At 50.6% G+C, this 21,138-nt stretch overlaps 1 protein-coding gene, 1 long non-coding RNA gene and 1 pseudogene across 3 annotated transcripts in view; 2 read left to right on the forward strand and 1 right to left on the reverse strand.

The window, feature by feature from the left end:
- LOC125082518 (uncharacterized) overlaps positions 1–15,052 on the reverse strand; it is a 37,326-nt gene extending 22,274 nt beyond the window's left edge. Inside the window, exons 1-2 of one of the 2 annotated variants that reach the window (XR_007121999.1) lie at positions 14,914–15,052; positions 7,432–7,513 (exon numbers count right to left, since the gene is read on the reverse strand). This is a non-coding gene — a long non-coding RNA (uncharacterized LOC125082518). Of the gene's footprint in view, positions 1–7,431; positions 7,514–8,923; positions 9,076–14,913 lie in introns of those variants that run through there. The other variant, XR_007122000.1, reaches the window with a different exon arrangement.
- On the forward strand, positions 6,070–6,212 carry LOC125082801 (uncharacterized; annotated as a pseudogene).
- HPD (4-hydroxyphenylpyruvate dioxygenase) lies at positions 11,010–20,585 on the forward strand. The gene is made up of 14 exons (XM_047698246.1): positions 11,010–11,142; positions 11,257–11,283; positions 11,911–11,973; positions 12,316–12,420; positions 12,987–13,029; positions 13,218–13,300; positions 14,224–14,313; positions 15,035–15,138; positions 15,788–15,865; positions 16,390–16,552; positions 16,660–16,731; positions 18,104–18,226; positions 20,028–20,144; positions 20,238–20,585. Exons 1-14 carry the CDS (start codon positions 11,140–11,142, stop codon positions 20,346–20,348), a joined length of 1,182 nt encoding a protein of 393 aa, XP_047554202.1. The 5' UTR covers positions 11,010–11,139; the 3' UTR covers positions 20,349–20,585.
- Positions 20,586–21,138: the final 553 nt, after the last annotated feature.

The raw sequence follows: 21,138 nt of genomic DNA on the forward strand, positions 1-21,138 counted from the left end.
CTCCTACACTATTGGTGGGAATGCAAACTGATGTAGCCACTCTGGAAAACAGCACAGAGGTTCCGCAAAAAGTTGAAAATAGACCTACCCTACAACCCAGCAATTGCACTACTGGGTCTTTACCTAAAGATACAAATATAGTGATCTGAAGGGGCACATGCACCCGAATGTTTATAGCAGCAATGTCCACAATAGCCAAACTATGGAAAGAGCCCAGATGTCCATCAACAGATGAATGGATAAAGAAGATGCAGTATATATATACACATTGGAATACTATGCAGCCATCAAAAGAAATGAAATCTTGCCATTTGCAATGACATGGATGGAACCAGAGGGTATTATGCTGAGTGAAATAAGTCAATCAAGAAAGACAATTATCATATGATCTCCCTGATGGGAGGAATTTAAGAGGCAATGTGGCGGGGCTTGGGAGTTAGGGAAGGAAAAAATGAAACAAGATGGGATCAGGAGGGAGACAAACCACAAGAGACTCTTAATCTCACAAAACAAACTGAGGCTTGCTGGGGAGAGGGGGTAGGGAGAAGGTGGACGTTGGGGAGGGTATGTGCTATGGTGAGTGCTGTGAAGTGTGTAAACCTGGTGATTCACAAACCTGTACCCCTGGTGCTAATAATACATTATATGTTAATAAAAAATTAAAAATTAAAAAAAGAAAATCGTTCCATGTTCATGGATTGGAAGAACAAACAATTGTGAAAATGTCTATGCTACCTAGAGCAATCTATATGGTTAATGCAATCCCTATAAAAATACCATCAACTTTTTTCACAGAGCTGGAACAAATAATCCTAAAATTGTATGGAACCATAAAAGACCCCAAATAGCCAAAGGAATGTTGAAAAAGGAAAAGCGGGATGCATCACAGTTCCAGACTTCAAGTTCTACTGCAAAGCTGTAATCATCAAGGCAATATGGCACTGGCACAAAAACAGGCACATAGATCAGTGGAACAGAATACAGAACCCAGAAATGGACCCTCAGTTCTATGATCAACTAATCTTTGACAAAGCAGGAAAGATTAGCCAATGGAAAAAAGTCTCTTCAATAAATGGTGTTGGGAAAATTGGACAGCCACATGCAGAAGAAGGATAATGGACAATTTCCTTATACCATACGCAAAAATAGACTCAAAATGGATGAAAGACCTAAAGGTGAAATAGGAATCCACCAAAATCCTAGAGGAGGGACACCTGGGTGGCTCAGCTGGTTAAGCGTCTGCCTTCGGCTCAGGTCCTGATCCCAGGTCCTGGGATCAAGTCCCACATTGAGTTCCTTGCCCAGTGAGAGCCTGCTTCTTCCTCTGCCTTCTCTGCCTGCCACTCCCCCTCCTTGTGCTCTCTAAATAAAATCTTAAAAAAAAAAAAAAAAAAGCCTAGAAGAGAATACAAGTAGCAAACTCTGTGACCTCAGCCACAGCAACTTCTTGCTAGAAACGTCTCCAAAGGCAAAGGAAACAAATGTAAAAATGAACTACTGGACTTCATCAAGATAAAATGCTTTTGCACAGCAAAGGAGACAGTTGTCAAAAGTAAAAGACAACCAACAGAATGGGAGAAGATATTTGCAAATGACATACCAGACCAAGGACTAGTATCCAAAATCTATAAAGAACTTGCCAAACTCAACAGCTGTAAAACAAATAATCCAATCAAGAAATGGGCAGGTGACATGAACAGACATTTCTCCAAAGAAGACATACAAATGGCAACAGATACATGAAAAAAATGCTTATCATCACTTGGCATCAGGGAAATACAAATCAAAACCACAATGAGATACCATCTCACACCAGTCAAAATGGCTAAAATTAACAAGTCAGGAAATGACAGATGTTGGCGAAGATTCAGAGAAAGGGGAACCCTCTAACACTGTTGTGGGAATGCAAGCTGGTGCAGCCACTCTGGAAAACAGCATGGAATTTCCTCAAAGAGTTAAAAATAGAGCTACCCTACAACCCTGCAATTGCACTACTGGGTATTTATCCCAAAGATACAAATGTAGTGATCTGAAGGGACACGTGCACCCCAATGTTTATAGCAGTGATGTCCACAATAGCCAAACTCTGGAAAGAGTCCAGCTGTCCATCGACAGATGAATGGATAAAGAAGATGTAGTCCATATACACAATGGAATACTACTCAGCCATCAAAAAAGTGAAATCTTGCCATTTGCAACAACGTGGATGGAACTAGAGGGTATTGTGCTGAGCGAAATAAGTCAATCAGAGAAAGACAATGATACAATCTCACTCATATGGGAAATTTGAGACACAAAACAGAGGACCATAGGGGAGGAGAATTAAAAACAAAATAAGATGAAATCAGAGAGGGAGACAAACCATAAGAGACCCTGAATCATAGGAAACAAACTGAGGGTTGCTGGAGGGGAGAGGGGTGGGGTGATGGGGTAAGTGGGTGATGGACATTAAGGAGGGCCCAAGCACTGGGTATTACATAAGACTGATGAATCACTGACTTCTACCTATGACACCAATAATCATTATATACTAATTAATTGCATTTAAATTTTTAAAAAGGAAAATAAAATAAATTACAGCTTTTGTGCTGCAAATGATACCATCCAGAAAGTGAAATGAGAACCCACAGAATGGTAACTAATACTCCAAATCATCTATCTGACAAGGGACTTGATTCTAGAACACAGAAGTAAATCTTCCCGGGTGCCTGGGTGGCTCAGTGGGTTAAGTTTCTGCCTTCGGCTCAGGTCATGATCTCATGGTCCTGGGATCAAGCCCCACATCAGGCTCCTTGCTCAGTGGGGAGTCTGCTTCTCTCTCACTCTCTCCCTCTGCCCCTCTCCCTCCCCCACTCATGCTTTCTCTCTCTCTCTCTCTCTCTCTCTCTCTCTCTCTCTCTCATAATTAAATAGAATTTTTTAAAAAGAAGAATAGGGGCGCCTGAGTGGCTCAGTGGGCTGAAGCCTCTGCTTTTGGCTCCGGTCATGATCCGGGGGTCTTGGGATCGAGCCCCGCGTCGGGCTCTTTGCTTGTCGGGGAGTCTGCTTCCTCCTCTCTCTCTGCCTACTTGTGATCTCTGTCTGTCAAATAAATAAATAAAAATTTTTAAATAAATAAATAAAGAAAGAAAGAAAGAATAAAAAGATACATAATACAATTTAAAAATAGGCAAAGGATATGTGTAGAGATTTCTCCAAAGAAGATATGTAAATTGGCAATAAGCACATAAAAATGAAAGTCATTAGCCATTAGGCAAATGCAAATCAAAACCACGATGAAGCATCGGTTCCGGGAGAGCTGGAAGGGCTTGAGTCAAAACGGTAGCCAAAAGCCGTTGGTGAGGTTGGGAAGAACAAGCAAGCAGCCCTCCTGCTTTCTGGTAGGAATGTAAGTGGCACCGCCACTGTGGAAACCAGTTTGGCAGTACCTCTAAATGTTAATGAGAGTTACATTATGACCCAGTAATTCCACTCCGAGGTGTCCACCCAAGGGAAAGACTTGGGCACCATCATCCATGGCAGCCTTCTTCGTAATAGCCAAAAAGTGGGAAATGGCCCAGCAACTGAGAGTGACAGATAAGTAACATGTGGTATATGTGTTTGATGGAATATGGAGCCATGAAGGAAAATGACACCTGCTTCAACAAGGATGAACTTTGACATCGTGCTAAGTGAAGGAAGCCAGACGCTCAACCACCTGGGGCATGACTCCGTTTCTGTGAAAGGTCCAGAATAGGCACATCTACAGAGACAGAAAGCAGATTAGTGGTTGCCAACGCTAGGAGGAGGACAGGAGAACTGAAGAGTGACAGCTAAAGGTTGTGGGATTTTTCTGGAGGGTGATAGGAATGTTCTGGAAGCAGATACAGATTGCGCAACACTATGAACTCACTAAAAGTCCCTAGTGGTAAATTTTATGTTGTGTGTAGTGTACCACAATAAAGAATAAATCTTTTTTTAAAAACATTTATTTATTTAGTAGAGAGAGAGAGAGAAAGGGAGCACATGCATGTGAGTGGGGAGAGGCAGAGGGAGAGAGAATCTTCAAGCAGACTCCCCACTGATCACAGAGCCCAACATGGGGCTCAACCCCATGACCCATAAGATCATGACCCAAGCCAAAACCAAGAGTTGGACGCTCAGCTGACTGAGCTACCTCTGCACCCCCCCCAAAAAAATAAATAGGTTTTTAATTGAAATTAAAAGTACATTCTGAACCTACACACACCTCAATTAATTCTGACAAAGTGAACACACTTGGTAAGAAGCACCCAAACCCAGAACATTTCCAGTACCCCAGAAACTCTCACTGCGACTCCTGTAATCACTGTCCTCTAAAATGGCTTTAAGAAATAAACTGGTGGGCGCCTGGGTGGCTCAGTGGGTTAAGCCTCTGCCTTCGGCTCAGGTCATGATCCCAGAGTCCTGGTACTGAGTCCCTGCTCAGCTGGGAGCCTGCTTCTCCCTCTGCCCCTCCCCGCTGCTCATGATCTCCCTCTGGCTCATGCTCTCTCTCAAATAAATGAATAAAAATCTTAAAAAACAAAACAAAACTCGTCTCCCTCGGGGCTCCTATGACCCTCCTCTCTCTTCTTAGAGGCCACACCAGTTGGGAGCTCCTGGTTTGTTTTCCAAGCTCACCTATCCACTGACGTCTCACGGTGCCATTGCCCCCTTCCATTCCCTGCTTCCACAAAACACATTTTAGTTAGGTTGCAATTCCTTCTCTTCGTCACTTAAATACAATTCTACAACTTCTGTTTCTTGAGGTATCACCTTTAGAGACCAGGGTATAACTCTCCTCTTGGTAAGACAGAAGGATACGCCTCCCAGCTTCTGTTCTCCAGGCATCTACCTTTATATTCTGTCTCTCAACCAAGATTCCCACTTTGATTTGTCAACAGGCTGATTACAGATGTTCATAAGAAGTCTTTTTTTTTTTTTAAAGATTTTTTATTTATTTATTTGACAGAGAGAAATCACAAGTAGGCAGAGAGGCAGGCAGAGAGAGAGGAGGAAGCAGGCTCCCTGCTGAGCAGAAAGCCCGATGTGGGGCTCGAACCCAGGACCTGGGATCATGACCTGAGCCGAAGGCAGCGGCTTAACCCACTGAGCCACCCAGGAGCCCCATGTTCATAAGAAGTCTTAACGAGCCCTGCCATAGCCATCCAGTGAAACACTGGAAATTTCCCCCAATCCACATGTTCAGATCTTAGCCAAGGGCCAAACTTAGAAGCAGGCCTTTCTAGAACTACTAGGCTAACTCTCCTCTGCACGTTCCCTTCGCCCTTTGCCAAGCATCTTGAAAGCAGAATATGATCACTAGGGACCCATACAGCAGGGTGAGATGAGCTCAGTTACACCCCACAGGGATCTTGGACTTAGCCAGGGACACCACGAATCGTGGAAAATGCAGTAGCTAGGCCACACCTTGCTGTCAGGTGGGCTCTTGGGACGCAGAATCTGAATTCAAAGCTAGAAGCTGCTTGGGAAGGCAGCAAGGGGAGTTCCCTTCAGAAAGAAAGGAAAGCGGGGCGCCTGGGTGGCTCAGTGGGTTAAAGCCTCTGCCTTCGGCTCAGGTCATGGTCCCAGTGTCCTGGGATCGAGCCCCACATCGGGCTCTCTGCTCAGCAGGGAACCTGCCTCCTCCTCTCTCTCTCTGCCTGCCTCTCTGTCTACTTGTGATCTCTGTCAAATAAAAAAAATAAAAAATAAATAAAAATCTTTTTTTTTTTAAGATTTTATTTATTTATTTGACAGAGAGAGATCACAAGCAGGCAGAGAGGCAGGCAGAGAGACAGGAGGAAGCAGGCTCCCTGCTGAGCAGAGAGCCCGATGCGGGACTCGATCCCAGGACTCCGAGATCATGACCTGAGCCGAAGGCAGCGGCCCAACCCACTGAGCCACCCAGGCGCCCAAAATAAATAAAAATCTTAAAAAAAAAAAGAAAGAAAGGAAAGCTTCCAGAACAGTTCTGAAAAACCAAGATCAGTAATGCTCTCTCCTCTCCTCCCATGAGCATCCTAGTACAGAGGTTTTGTTTTTCTCTAGTGTTTAAAAAAAAAAAAAATCACTTCTCGGCCTTTTGGCTAAGATCAAGTGTAAAAAAGAAAAAAAAGTCAGTATTGGGAGCCTGAGTGGCACAGTCATTCGCGTGTCTGACTCTTGGTTTCCCCTTGGGTCACAGTATCAGGGTCCTGGGATCAAGCTCCATGTTGGGCTCTGTGCTTGGTATGGAGTCTGCTTGAGATCCTCTCCCCTCTCCCTCTCTGTCTGCCCCTCCTGCTCATGCTCTCTCTCTCTCTCACTAATAAATAAATAAATCTTTTTAAAAAATCAGTATGTCCCATTCAGTAACTAAAACTTTAATTCTTTTTCAGTCACTCCCTACCCTCAACCAGACCTTTGTCGGGAAGGGTTCCACACAAGAAGGACAAAAGTAGGGGCGCCTGCGTGGCTCAGTGGGTTAAGCCTCTGCCTTTGGCTCAGGTCATGATCTCAGGGTCCTGGGATCCAGCCCCGCACTGGACTCTCTGCTCAGTGGGGAGCCTGCTTCCTCCTCTCTCTCTGCCTACCTCTCTGCCTACTTGTGATCTCTGTCTGTCAAATAAATAAATAAAATCTTAAAAAAAAAAAGGACAAAAGTATTTTTGAAGGAAAAAAAATTTTTAAGTGACTTATCTAGAAAGACTCCTTAGGTTCAGCAAATAGGGCAAAATCCTGCTTTTTCAAAAATGTTCAGAATGGGTTTCTATAACTCTCTACCCCTTCCACCCTGACCACGGATCTAGTGAGGCCCCTGGAAAAGATAATGTCTTTCAGGGGGACAGCTGCACTTAGCCGATGGCCCCACTAAGGTGTGTTTACCAAGAGAAAGTGAGGAAGGAGAGTCAGACTATCTGTCCACCGATGGAAACTGCAGCTAAAGGAAAAGTCAAATGCAACAATCCACAGTCATGCGACATCCCCCGTCCATTAGGAGTAGGCGGGGGAGGGTCACAGTCCTTGTGATATGCCCTTGCCCAACCTGCTGCTTTGGGCAGGAATCACAGTTAGGAAGGCAATGAGTCTGCACCAGAAACAGCCTATCAGCAGCTGGGTTTTAACTTGTGCCATCAAACTTTTCGGGGCGCCTGGGTGGCTCAGTGGGTTAAAGCCCCTGCCTTTGGCTTAGGTCCTAATCCCAGGGTATTGGGATGGAGCTCCACATGGGGCTCTATGCTCAGTGGGGAGCCTGCTTCCCCCTCTCTCTCTCTCTGCCTGCTTGTGATCTCTGTCAAGTAAATAAATAAAAAATTAACAAAGAAAGAAAGCAAGCAAGCCTTTCATCATAGACACCTGCACCAACCAGACGGTCCAGCAGCATCCGTGATGTTTTCACAGTGTCTGCCACACAGGGGCTGCCCAGCTCCTCAGGTGCAGTGATTTTACCTGATTTTAGCTCCATGAAGCTTGCGATGAGGCTGAAACAGCAGCAGGTGTCAGCTTGGAGGCGGAGCCAGGCATCTGGGATCTGTGAACGCGGGACTCCAAAAGTCAGTGGCCAAAAGGTAACCGTGTAAGACGGTGGATACACTCGTTAGCTTGACTGTGGCAAACGATGCACCATGCCTATACCGTTTATCAAAACATCAAATTGTATACCTTGATTATCATCAAGGCAATTTTTGTTAGACCTCCCTAAAGCCGAGGGGGGAAAAGCTCTGGCTTTTCTTCTGTTGCAGCCAAGTGACACAGCTTTCCTAACCCTTTCTGTCATGTTGGTCTTAGAGCCCAAGTGGATGTCCTCAAAACGATGTCTCTAATGGTCACGCACGCAATTTCACGAGAGCTCATTAGCAACGAAACAAACTGCTTTTTCAAGCCTCAAAGGTGTATCTCCATTTGGAGACTGCTTCTCCTTCTCAGTTGTCTTCCCCCCTCCCCCAACCCCAGAAGCTCCAAAAGGCAAAAATCATGGTAAGAATCTAGTTACAGAAGATTGCTCTGGTTTCAATACTCAAAAGATTTCAGGGGCGCCTGGGTGGCTCAGTGGGTTAAAGCCTCTGCCTTCAGCTCAGGTCATGATCTCAGGGTCCTAGGATTGAGCCCCGCATAGGGCTCTCTGCTCATCAGGGAGCCTGCCCCTTCTCTCTCTGCCTGCTTGTGATCTCTGTCTGTCAAATAAATAAATAAAATCTTAAAAAAAAAAAAAGATTTCAAATTCCAAGCAAAATCCAAGAAAGTTACATCCCAGTGACTTTTTTTTCCTTTTTTCTTTCCTTTTTTTTTTTTTTTTTTTTTTTTGCGACTCTCTCTGATGGGGACGATCCCTCTGGCACTTATGAAATTATAGGCATATGACATTTTACATCAATGTTAACCATACATCTAAATACAATAGCTATGAAATACAAAGGAATTTTAAAAATTCTTTCTCCTTTAATTTCATTGCAGATGAGAGTCCTGAAATCCGAGTTTCTCAGGACCAGCCAAGGCTTCACACCTTACAAGCAGGCCTTTCCATGAATGGCAGCCTGGAGCCTGCCAGGTTCCCTCCTCTCTGCATACCAGGGCCCAGTGGAGGATGGGTCTTAAGGGCCCCTCTGAAGAGAAGGCACCAGGAGCAAGGTCTCTAGGACCCACCCAGCTCCCAGCTCAGGTTGGACAGAAGGTGGCAACTTGGGAGCAAAGAGAAGAGAGAGCCACCCTGGGCCACCGCTGACCTGTTATCCTACCCGGCCCAGCCTGAGAAGGAGAATTAGGAGGGAACACGGGGGCTCCAGGGACTGGGCCCTGCAGGTTCTCCTTTCCCGGTTTCTGGCGGCCACTGGAAGAGGAACCTAGCAGTGTATCCACAGTGTAACTGAGATCCATAGTGTTTCTGGAAACAAAGTCCAGGGGTAGGACAGAGACACCAGCCCAGGCCAGCTGTGCCACTCACCTGCCTTCAGCACTCTGAGGCTGCTGATAATCTGCTCCCTGGTTTTGGTAAACATTGACTGTGTGCCTAGGACACCAGCCAGGCCAGGCTGCAGGAGCGGGGGCTCGAGTTGGCCGCTGTGAACAAAGGGACAGGATGTTCACCTGGGAGGCTGAGAGGGCTGCATAGAGTCCTTCTCCTCATGTGGAACACTCTGGCCTGTGAGCTCTGTTCTGGGCTACCTCCATGCCATTTTCTCAGTTGGAAACCTACACCCGGGGGATGAGGAGGACCCTGAGGGAAATCTGGCGCGACACCCCCAGGAGGGGCAGAATAAGGAGGTGGGACTAGCTGGCCAGCCTCCAGACCTGCCCAGAAAACAGAGGAGAGAAGCTGTGGGAAGTTGTCTGGACTGGTGGAAAGAGATCCAACTTCAGAAGCGAACAGGCCAGGGTTTGGGTCTCTCTTCTTCCCAGATCTGCAATCTTGCAGACCTACGTTTGCCTCTCCGGGGCTTCAGTTTCCCCATCTGTCTGGTGGGAATATCCACATCTCCGATGTGTATAGGAGGCAGTGCGGCCATTAGAAGGGTGGTCTTGGAGTCAGAATAACCCAGTTCACATTCCAGCTCTACTATGTCTCTTGCTAATTGCATGGCCTGGGAAAGTTCTCGAAGGGTCCTGGGTCCCGTCTCCAGGGTCGCGGGCTAAGCTGACTAGGGGCAGAGCTCAGCCTCAGACCTGCTGAACCTCAGACCTGCTGCTGGGGAGAGCCCACGGGCTTCCTGGGGGTGACGGCAACTTGAGAGCCGCTCGGGGGGCCTGGTGGGGTTTGCCAAGGAAGGCGGGAGGTGGGGGGGGGTCACCCCTGGTACAAGCCCCTCTCTGTTCCTGGTGGGAAGGCTAAGGCATGGGAGGGAAGAAAGAAGGAGGGAGGAGAGCGGCCTCAGGCACTTTCTTGCTGCTTGTTACTTTCTCTCATCTGAAATATGACACTGTTGGACCCACTGATCCTTGAAGTCATTACTAGACATGCTGATCTGTTTTTCTGTATTTAAAAAAAAAGAAAAAGAAAAACAAGGGCTGGTGCAGGACATTTTGGGAACCCAAGTGATGCAAGAGGGCAGGGGGTCATAACACAGTCATGGGCCAAGACTGAAAGCATCAGGGACCGGAAAAAGTTTCCAGGCAATGACGATAGTTGAAAGTCAGTTCCCTGGAAAGAGGGCAAGATGGCTCAGCAGCAGAGTTTCTGGGGATTGGGGTAAAGCAAGCGGCAGGGGGCTGTCCTGGAACCCTCAGGTGAATGCCATGGCTGGCCAGTAATCCGTCAGCATTCTATCTTTTAGGAATGTGAGACCTAAGGACTCGGGTGTGGCTTTGCTGGGATCGCTCTGAAATTCCCCCCCAGAGCCATCTGCTCTCCCTTCCACCACCCTGCAGATACTGAGAACCTGGGGCAGGGGGCAGGGCCATAACCTCTTTGCCATTACTCAGGCCGTGGCAACCCCAAGGACCCCTGTTCTCTATCCATTGCCCAAAGCCCTAAAGAGATGTAAGTAAGCATAACCAACATTAACAGAGAAGTTCCTGTGTGCCGGGCTCTACTCCAAAGACTTATACTTTATCTCACTTAATCCCAACCATGCTATTATTGCTTCCATTTTACACATGGGGAGACTGAGGCTCAGAGGCCTTCTGTGACTTTCCCCAGTCACATAGTACATAGCAGGTCCAGGATTCAAACCCCCATACCCATGCCTCTAATCACTATGGAGTACAACCCTTTTACCTAATTATAAACCACATGCTTGCTATGCAAACAGGGCTTCAAGACCAATCCCTAATTCCTCCTCAAATTCTCCCTAAACAGCCACCAATGCACTCAGTCTGGCCTTGACTTCTGAACTTTGGATTCTGCAGGGCAGAGATCATAGTCCCCACCTGGGGTCCTGGAGCACGCCCTTGGCTCTCTGCCTTGGCTCTGCCCCACTGGCCAGTGGCCCTGGGGAGTCACTCCCCTTCTCTGGGCCTGACGACATCACCTTGTCCACTGAGGCCACAGCCAGATCAGAGGCTCCCAAGCCTGGGAGTTTCCAGGGTTGGTGCAGATCCCGCCCATCCCTAGGAAGGCCAGGAAGCCAGGGGCGGGATCTCCTCGGTGTTAAATACTTCTGTCCAGCGCTCCACTGGCCTCTTGTCCCAATCTCGGAGCAGGAAGCATCACCAAGATCAACCATGGTAAGGGCCTGCCCTGGGGCACAGCAGCCTCCCCTGTGATGATCTACAGTGAGACTTCTAGAAGCGCCTTGTGTCTGAGCTTCCAAGTCTCACTGTCCTTTTCTTTCTCCTTAGACGACTTACAGCGACAGAGGGAAGAAGGTAAGCAGGAGGGGAAGTGTGGGGTCTGGGCCCTGGGAAACTGGGATGTCAGCAAAGAGCAGAAAAGGAACCTCAGTGGGTATGTGATATCCCAAAATGCTTGCCCTAATCTCTCGCCTTCCTGTCCCCCCAAGACTGAGCTGGACCCAACCTGGCTCTCCGAAGAAAAAATTACCTCTTCTTAAATCCCCGCTAATCTCTCAATCCTGTCTAGAAGTTCTTTCTAGATTGTTTTTTTTAATGTGTAATCTCTACCCACAATGTGGGACTCAAACTCACAACCCCAAGATCAAGGGTCGCATGCTCTACTGACTGAGCCAGCCAGGTGGCCCTGGAAGTTCTTTCAAAGGTCTAACTTAAATCCGAGTTGCTGTAGCACACGGCAGCTCCCCCTCTGTGAAATCTGGGCAGGCTTTCCGGAGGGGGCTTTCTGATCTCCAACACCCAGGAGCTCCGTTTCTCCATGAGAACCCTTTTTAGGGGCTTGGCAAGGCCACAAGGGGTTTGGCTTCTCAGTTTTGGAATTAAGGCTGGGCCAAGGAAAGTGGTTTGGGGACACCTCTCCATCCACACTTTTCTAGACCCACTTCCAGAGACTGAGCCTCTCCCCCTTTTCCCCTCCTGCAGCCTGAGAGAGGCCGATTCCTCCATTTCCACTCGGTGACCTTCTGGGTTGGCAATGCCAAGCAGGTAAAAGCTGGGGCCAGGTATTAGAGCAGGCAGAGTACGGGCCAGAGGGCCTGCTGGACAAGGGCGGGTCCCCAGCTGGGCCTGTGATTGGTCCCTGTGTGGGGAGGGTCAGGGCCATCCCAGATATACAGACACTCTTTAGATCCTAATTACACAGTCAGGGCCTTGGACCCCACCAGGAAACTTATCTGACGCTGGAAAGGGCCAGGGAGCCGCCTTTCATCCCAGGATGCATTCTGTCCCTGGTCCAACAGGGCAAGCAGGCTGATGGGGACTGGAGGTTTTGCGAGGGGTGTCCCCCAGCCTGGCCCTCAGGAACCCCTTTGCAACTCTGTGATTCAGGCTGCGTCATTCTACTGCAACAAGATGGGCTTTGAACCACTAGCCTACAAGGGCCTGGAGACGGGTTCCCGGGAGGTAGTCAGCCATGTGATCAAGCAAGGCAAGGTGAGTCCCCACCCCAGGACCCCACTCACCCAGGAGGCAAGCCTCTCTGCCCCTGCTGGTCTCTGAGCCTCCTAAGGGCTCTGCTGCCTCTGGGTGAAGTAGACCAGGAGGCCCTTTCCCCAGGCCCACCTGGTTCTCTCCCAGGGTGTCTGGCGAGGCTAAAGGAACAGGAACTGAGAGCTCCCACCGGCCCTCCTTTGTCACCTTTGTACAAGAGACCGCAGGGACCTTAGTTTTGTCTCCTTCTCGGCCTGGCCCAATGTTGGCCACACAGATGTTTGGGAGAAGTTGACAGAGGCCTCAAACATCAGAACTGAAAGTCTGACTAGTGCCTCATCCCTGGGAGCCCTGGCGCTTTCTCTCATGGGGGGCCCAAGCAACAGCTCATATCAGAGGGGAAGCTGAGGCAGAGAAGGGGCTGGAACCCAGGGTCAAGGAGTTCTTCCTGGCTGGGAGGGGTGATCTGATCCAAATGCCCCACAGGGGTGTCTCACACGGGGGGTGGGGAGGAGGGTATGGGGGTGCCTGACCCACCGGCTACACGTCCTCCCTCCTCTGTGCCTTAGATCGTGTTCGTCTTCTCCTCCGCCCTCAATCCCTGGAACAAAGGTGAGGAGGCCCAGGGGGTTCAGCATGCCAGGGAGTGAAGACTCGCTATCATGGGGGGGTGCTCAGGGACAGGGATGGGGTCTGGTTCAGCAAGGGTTCCCAGCTTAGAAGAAGATGGAGCCCAGAGGCTGACAGTCGAGGTGAGGGAGCCATGACTCCAGCGCCATGACCTCCCCCACCGGCCACAGAGATGGGCGACCACCTGGTAAAGCACGGCGACGGAGTAAAGGACATCGCGTTTGAGGTGGAAGACTGTGACTACATAGTGCAGGTGAGTCCACATCTGGGCTGCCCTCTGCCTGCCACAGGGACCTCCGTGAGTCCGGGCTGGAGGGCCCGTCATGTTGGAGTGACAAACCCAGACACTGGTGTAACACACACTTGAGTTCCAGGGATACCCTGGCCCTCACTAGCTGCAGGCCCTCTCGCTGAGCCTCAGTTTCCACATCTGTAAAATGGAGACAAGCACAGTGCCTACATCACTGAGCTGGACACAGAGAACACAAGACCATAATTACCACTTCTTGAGCAGGACTCTGAACCAAACACCGTATTCAAGAAGCAGCTCAGAGGTTCAGAGCATAGAAGCCAGAGGTTGACTGCCCAGGTCTGAATCTTATTACTGTTAGACTTTGCGCAAGTGACTTAACTTTTCTGTGCCCATAGATCTCATCACCTACAGAATGGAGACAGGAACAGTACCCTTCCTGTAATGTTGCTAGGAGGGAGAAGGAGTTTGGTAAATACCTTCACCAACACCTGGCATGTGATAGGCACAGCCATGCACATAAATGTGGAAGCCATGCCCGGAAGGCCCTGCAGGGGGTCTGATGCACAGCAGGTGCTCAGTCAGGGCCAGCTCTGATTCTTCCTCTCCCGTCTCCCACCGCCTGGTTTACAGATGGGGAAGCTGAGGCCTGGAGAGCGGGGAGGGCCAGAGTGGGTTAGCAGAGGTGGAACACAGCCCCACCCCACCTGGTTTGTCTCTCATAGCCCCAACTCTGGGCCTGGGCCTCAGTTTTCCTATCTGCCAAATGGGCACAAGGCATGGGGGCAACAGCTGATGCTGGCTGTGGTTCCTGCCTGGGGCTGGGAACGCTGGAGGAGCCTGTGGCAGGCCGAGGTGGGGAGCAGTTAGCCAGGGGTCCGGGAGGGTCCAGCACTTCCTGACTCCCTGCCCCATCTTCTCTGCAGAAAGCCCGGGAACAAGGTGCCAAGATTGTGCGGGAGCCCTGGATAGAGCAAGATAAGTTTGGGAAGGTGAAACTGGCCGTGTTGCAGACGGTGAGTTCGCTTTGGTGCCCCTACCCCTCGTGCTGTCAGCTCCCCTGAGATGCCAGGATCCCCCACACCCCTCCCCGCCCCCGTGCCCTCATGCCATCCCACCCTGGTGCTTTGAAGCAGACATTCTCCCTCAAGTCTGACTGCCCATAAGGCTTGGCCCAGTTTGCAGAGGCTGATGGGATCCTACAACCCTGAGGTCATGACCTGAACTGAAATCAGGAGCCAGTTGCTTCACCAACTGAGCCACCCAGGTGCCCCTTAAGATTTTAAGTTTTAAGTAATCTCTACACCCAGTGTGGGTCTTGAACTCACAACCCTGAGATCCAGAGTCTCACACTCTACCAGTGGAGCCAGCCAGGTGCCCCAGACCCCTGTGATGTCATCTGAGCCAACGCCCTCATCACTCTCACTTAGTCAGTACCTTTGTATGGAGCACCTCCAGCGAGCTGGGCAGTCCTAGGTGCTGAGGACACCATGAGGAGGAAAACAGTGACCCTGCCCGCACAGGGATTCTGGTCCCGTGGGGCAGGCGGACTGCTAAAGAAAAGTCCTAAACGAATGACAGATTGCGATTCATTTCAGAGAAGGGAAGTGACTTACCCAAGATCACATAGAGAGTTAGAGTCAGACCCGGCTTGGAATGGTGTGGGCACCACGAGATGGGGCCCAGTCTCGGCAGGGATGGGGTCTCGGGCCAAGCCGGGCTGTTTTTCACCCATAGTATGGGGACACCACGCACACCCTGGTGGAAAAGATGAACTATACTGGCCAGTTCTTGCCTGGATTTGAGGCCCCAGCATCTGTGGACCCTCTACTTTCCAAGCTGTGAGTGCCCCTCGGGCTGGGGCGGTGGGAGCAGAAAGTCCTGAGGCAGGGGTGAGGGGTAGGGGCAGAAAGCAATGCCTTATCCTCCATGCAGACTGGACATCTCTGAGCTGCCCTGGGAGGCTGCTGGGGAACGCCTGAGGGTCCCCAAGGATAGCCTGAAGAGGCAGCACAGAGGCTAAGCACCCAGGCTCTGGAACCAACTGCTTGGGCTCGAAACCCCACTCTGCCATTTTTTTTAAAGATTTTATTTATTTATTTGAGAGAGAGCATGCACACAAGCAGGGGGGAGGAGGAGAGGGAGAAGCAGACTCCCTGAGGAGCAGGGAGCCCGATGTACAGGTGACCCCAGGACCCTGAGATCACGGCCTGAGCTGAAGGCAGCCGCTTAACCAATTGAGGCACCCAGGCGCCCTAGGGCTCAGTCATTTCCTAGCTATTTAATCTTTGTAGTTACTTTATTCCTCTCTGCCTCAGTTCCCCATCCGTACAATGGGGCTAGTAATAGCGCGCCAGTCATGACACCTGCAAGGTGCCCCAGTAGGCGCTATGTCACAGTGAGCTGTCACTGTGGGGAAGGGGAGGTGTAGGAACTAACCCTGTCCTCACCTCCTAACGGCTTCCTCCCCATCCCCATCCCTCCCCCCAGGCCAACCTGCAGTCTCGAGATTATCGACCACATTGTGGGAAACCAGCCTGACCAGGAGATGGTGTCTGCCTCCGAGTGGTGAGTCCCTGGCCCAACCCCTCGCTGCAAAGGAGAACAGGCCCACTCCCCAGTTCTCTTCTCAGGACACGTGAGTGGGAAATGGAGTGCAAGGGAGAGGGAGCTTAGCCTGATGTCCCTGAGCCGTCTGTTCCCTGAGAACCAGAGGCTTGAAGGCTCAAAGGGAGCCACAAGTCCTCCCTCGGAGGACTCTTGGGGAAGCTTGGCACACAGGGCATCACAGTCCATGGAGATCTGGAGGAAGTCGGTTGCTACCCCAACAGCGTCCTCATGCAAAATAGAAGCAGGTTCCCTTCTCAAAGCACTTCTCTCTGTCGGACCCGTGCCAGACCACACAGGTCTTGTCATGGGACACGTCACGTCCCCCTGAAGGAACACCCCCTGGTGTACCATGTAAGTGAGGTGAACAGTGGCTCCTTTCTGGAGCCTGCTCAGGAGACAAATTCTGGAAGGCAAAAGTTGGGGCAAGGACCCAGTCCCTGGTGGGCACGCAGAGCCCATGTGTCCTCACGGCCACCCCACAGGTACCTGAAGAATCTGCAGTTTCACCGGTTCTGGTCCGTGGATGACACGCAGGTGCACACAGAATACAGCTCTCTGCGCTCCATCGTGGTGGCCAATTACGAGGAGTCCATCAAGATGCCCATTAATGAGCCGGCCCCAGGAAGGAAGAAGTCCCAGATCCAGGTGGGGCCTTTCCTAGACCCTGGGGCCCTGGCTGCGGAAGAAGAAAGCAGGGAAGAGCTTGGGTGACAGGAGCCAATGACCCTGTTTGCCTTGTTTCCCGCCCACAGGAATATGTGGACTACAATGGGGGCGCTGGGGTCCAGCACATCGCTCTCAAGACCCAAGACATCATCACAGCAGTGAGAAGCTCATTCCTGGTCCTAATTCACCTTTCATCTAGCTCCAGAGCCAATCTCTGCAAAATGGAGGGGAGAGTGGGGGACGGGTAGTGGCAATCCTAGGCCTCCTTTGCCAGGCTATATGGCCCACCGGGCTCTCTTACCAGTTCCTGCTACTCAAGGGCAGGCACATTCCCACCCCAGAGTTCCCTTTCTCTGCGGACAGAAACACTGCTGGCTTTACAAGTAGCAGGTGCCAGAGCAAGAGGAAGCCTGGATTCTAGTCTTAGTTCTGCAAGTGGCATGCTGTGTGTCCCTGGGGGATTCAGCCCCCTCTCTGGGCTTCAGTTGACTCACCTTGAAAATGAGGATATTAGACTACAAGATTGATTAGGTCCTCTGAGCCAAGTTAAATGTGCTGAGTCTGTGGAACCAGCCTATTCCTAAGGCAGCCGTATATCAGAGTGGACACGAGCCTGACTGTCCCATTCCATCCTGGCCTAATGGAGAAGTCACTGCATGACCTTGGCAACTTCATCCATTCACTCACCCAGGCTGGGTATGGGGCACCTACTATGTGCCGAGCACCTTTTTATGTACTTGGGATGCATGAGCCGACAAGACCATAGTCTCTGCTCTAATGATGGAAAAAAAACCAACAGGGAAAATACATGTGTTAGATGGTGTGAGTGCTCTGGGGGAAACCAAGCAGGGCGATGGGAGAGGAAGGGTGAAGGACACTGCACATTTAAAGAGGACAGTCATGAAAGGCCACACTGAGGAGACATCTGGGAACCCAGAGCTGGAAGGAGGGCAGCATGTGGACATCTGGGAAAAGTGCTCGAAGCAGAAGTGACAGGCCAGGCAGAGGAAGGCTGAAGGAGATCAAAATGTGGCTGGAACAGAATAAGCAAGGATGAGGGGGTAAGAGATGAGGTCAGAAGGTGGGAGTGAGGACAGATGGTGAGGGCTTTGAATGTAACTCTGAGACAAGACACCGTGAGGTAAGCAGAGGAGGGATGTGCTTTGACTTGTGTTTTTAAATAAAATCCCTCTATTATGTTGAGAACAGATATTTAATCTCTCGATGCCTCAGTTTTGCCAGCTATGAAATGGGGATAATAATCTTCCAGGTGCCTCAAAAAATGACGGCATGGACATAATGAGGCAATACACGGAAAGTGCTCGAGACAGGCACATAAGGAGAATTCCATAAACGTTAGTGATTGCTGTTCTTCTCCCCGGGCCCACATGGCTCCACTGTGGAAAGGCATGAGGTCACGGGGATGCATCTTGGCAGGCAAGGGGAACTAGGATAGGGACTCTGCCTGCTCCTGGCTGGGGGTGTCATGCATGGAGAGAGGGGACTGACCCTGACGCTTCCTTGAGACAGATTCGCCACTTGAGAGCGAGAGGCATGGAGTTCTTGGGTGTTCCATCATCATACTACAAACAACTGAGGGAGAAGCTCAAGTCCGCCAAGATCCAAGTGAAGGAGAGCATTGATGTCCTGGAGGTGAGGCTAGTGTAGGACCCTTGAGTTCCACCTTACCTCACAAATACTGTCTAAGCCTCTACCCTGCATTAGGCACTGGGACACAGAAGGAAAACCAGACCAGGTCCCCGTGATCATGGGACTTGAAGGCTGGTGGGGAGACAGAAGACAGGCAAATAAATAACAACACAAACACCATCAGAGAGAGAGTTGGTTCTGCACAGAAAATTAAAACAGGTTACGACAGAGAGTGACCTAGGGTTACTTTACCAGAGGTATCTGGGAGGGCCTCTCTGAGGAGGTGACTTTTCAGTGAACTCTAAACAATAAGGGGGAGATGACTGTGTGAAGGGCTGGGGTGGGGACAGTGCTGGTGGAAGGAGAAGCAAGCACAGGTGAGTCAGGAGCAAGTTGCAAGTGTCCAAGGAGCAGAACGAAGGCAAGAAGGGATGAAATGAAGTGTCTGGGGACTGCCCTAGGTCACTGAGGTAGGCAGGGGCTGATTCCTCTTACAGGCTCTTTAGAAGTTGGGATTTTGTTCTTCTGTGCCCAGACACCACTGGAAGATTTTGTTTTGGTTTGTTTTGGTCACATAACATATAAGGCGCTCTTTTAAATTTGGGGCACCAGGTGGCTCAGTCAGTTGAACGTCTGCCTTTGGCTCTGGTCATGATCCTGGGGTCCCAGGGTCGGATCAAGCCCCATGCCAGGCTCCCAGCTCAGCTGCTCAGTGGGGCTCCCTGCTCAGCAGGGAGTCTGCTTCCCCCTCTCCCTCTGCCCCTCCCCCCACGCCTTCTCATTCTCACTCTCCCTCTCAAATAATGGAATCTTTTAAAAAAGTTAAAATAAAGCGCACAATTCAGTGGTTTTTAGCTACTCACTATGTTGTGCAGCTATCATCAAAATCAATTTTAAGAATATTTCCATCACCCCAAAAAGAAACTTCACACCCCTCATCACCTCCCAGTCCTTCCATGCCCCCCGCCTGGCTTCCCGCAGCCCTAGGCAAACATTCATCTGTCTTCTGTCTCTAAAGATTTGCCTATTCTGAACTTGTCATATAAATGGACTCATGCACTACGGGATCTTGAGTCTGGCTTCTCTCACTGAGCATGTTTGCAAGGCTCAGGTGTCCGTTGTAGCAGGTGTCCATGCTTCCTTCCTCTTTGTGGCTGAATTGCCATTGTCCATTGTGTGGGTCTATCCCATTTTTCTTACCTACTCATCAGTTGGTGAACATTGGGTTGTTTCCATTTTTTGGCTATTATTTTGAGTAATGCTGCTGTAATCATTCATATACAAGTTTTTGTGTGGACCTGTGTTTTTAATTCTCTTGGTTGTATACCTAGGAGTGGACCTGCCAGGTTATAGGTAACCCTATGTTTAACCTTTTGAGGACTCGCCAGTTTTCCCCAGGGGGCTGCAACCATTTTACATTCCACCAGTAACACAGGAGGGTTCTGATTTCCACTGGAGGATTTTAAACAGGGGAACGACATGATCTGATTTTTTTAAAAAAGATCCCTTGGGGTGTCTACGGAGAGGCTGGATTGTAAGGAGGCAAGACGGAGGCAGGGGGACCTGTGCAGAGGCCACTGGGGTGATCCAGGACAGCCAGGGGGCTTACACATGGACTGTGGCGGGCAGATGGTAACAAAAATTTAGGGATTTATTTGGAGGTGTCTGGAACTGCGGGAGAATGGGGTCTTTTCTTGGCTCTCAGGTGCTGGAGTTTTCATGGACTTTCTAAAAAGACTCCACCTTGCCCGGTTGGGGTGTGGGCCAGCTGCCCCTGTAACTCAGCCTCCTGCCTCCTACCTAGGAGCTGAAAATCCTGGTAGACTACGACGAGAAAGGCTACCTCCTGCAGATCTTCACCAAGCCCATGCAGGATCGGCCCACGCTCTTCCTGGAAGTCATCCAGCGCCACAATCACCAGGTACCAGCTAACCCCGACAAGCCCCGACGCCAGGCAGGGTAGAACGGTTGGCTTTCTCTAGGCCGGCAGCTCACCTTCTCTCTCCCGCTCCAGGGATTTGGAGCCGGCAACTTCAACTCACTGTTCAAGGCTTTCGAGGAGGAGCAAGACCTACGGGGCAACCTCACGGACCTGGAGACCAACGGGCCCCTACGCGGCATGTAGGCCCCGCGGGCCCCGCGGACCCACCGAGGCCCCGCCCACCCGCGACGTACGGTGGGCCACGCCCTCAGTCCTGGAACACGCCCGCCCCACAGACCCTGAACTGCAAGCCCGCCTTACTGGCCCCTCCCTTTAGATCCCGCCCGCCAACCCAGTACGCCCCAGGTGTTGACCACGCCCCCTCGGGTGGGCCGCTCCCTGCTCCCGCCCTCCGGAATAAAGACGACCCGGGTCCAGAGAGCGGTCTTGGTGTTTGCGCCGGGCTGGGGCAGTGACGCCCTTTGGCCTGCAGGGGGAGCTCAGGGCTGCAGCATTGCGGGAGGTGTCGCGTTCCGGCTTCGGAGCCCTGCGAAGCCGGGAGGGGTGGACTGCGTTTTGCCAAGTGGGACCGCGCGGGTCAGGGAGAATTCTGGAAACAAGGGGTGCAAAGAGCTAACACGCTAGAGGGGAAGACTATTATTTCACAGAGGGTTATGAAGATAAAGCGGCGATGATGAGATTGTGTAAAGGTAAAACTGGGAGGGGTGCAAATTTCGGTTGAGAGAGAGCCCCTCTGGAGAGACGACATTTGGGAACCAGCCACGAAAAAACCTGGGGAAGGAGCATACCCGGGAAGGGTAGTAGGCCTTGAGGTGAAACCGTGCTTGACAGCATCCCGTCTGATGACTTGATGATATTTAAAGACGAGCTCTCCCCAGGTTTGCTGCCCTGCGCCCAAACTTCTGGACATCAGAGAGAGGAAGGTGTTAGCCAGGGGACTTTGGGGCACATCCCTGCCCAGCAACCTAAGGAC

Source organism: Lutra lutra, chromosome 12, assembly GCF_902655055.1.
Source record: "Lutra lutra chromosome 12, mLutLut1.2, whole genome shotgun sequence".
In the NCBI taxonomy this organism is placed as follows: Eukaryota; Metazoa; Chordata; class Mammalia; order Carnivora; family Mustelidae; genus Lutra; species Lutra lutra.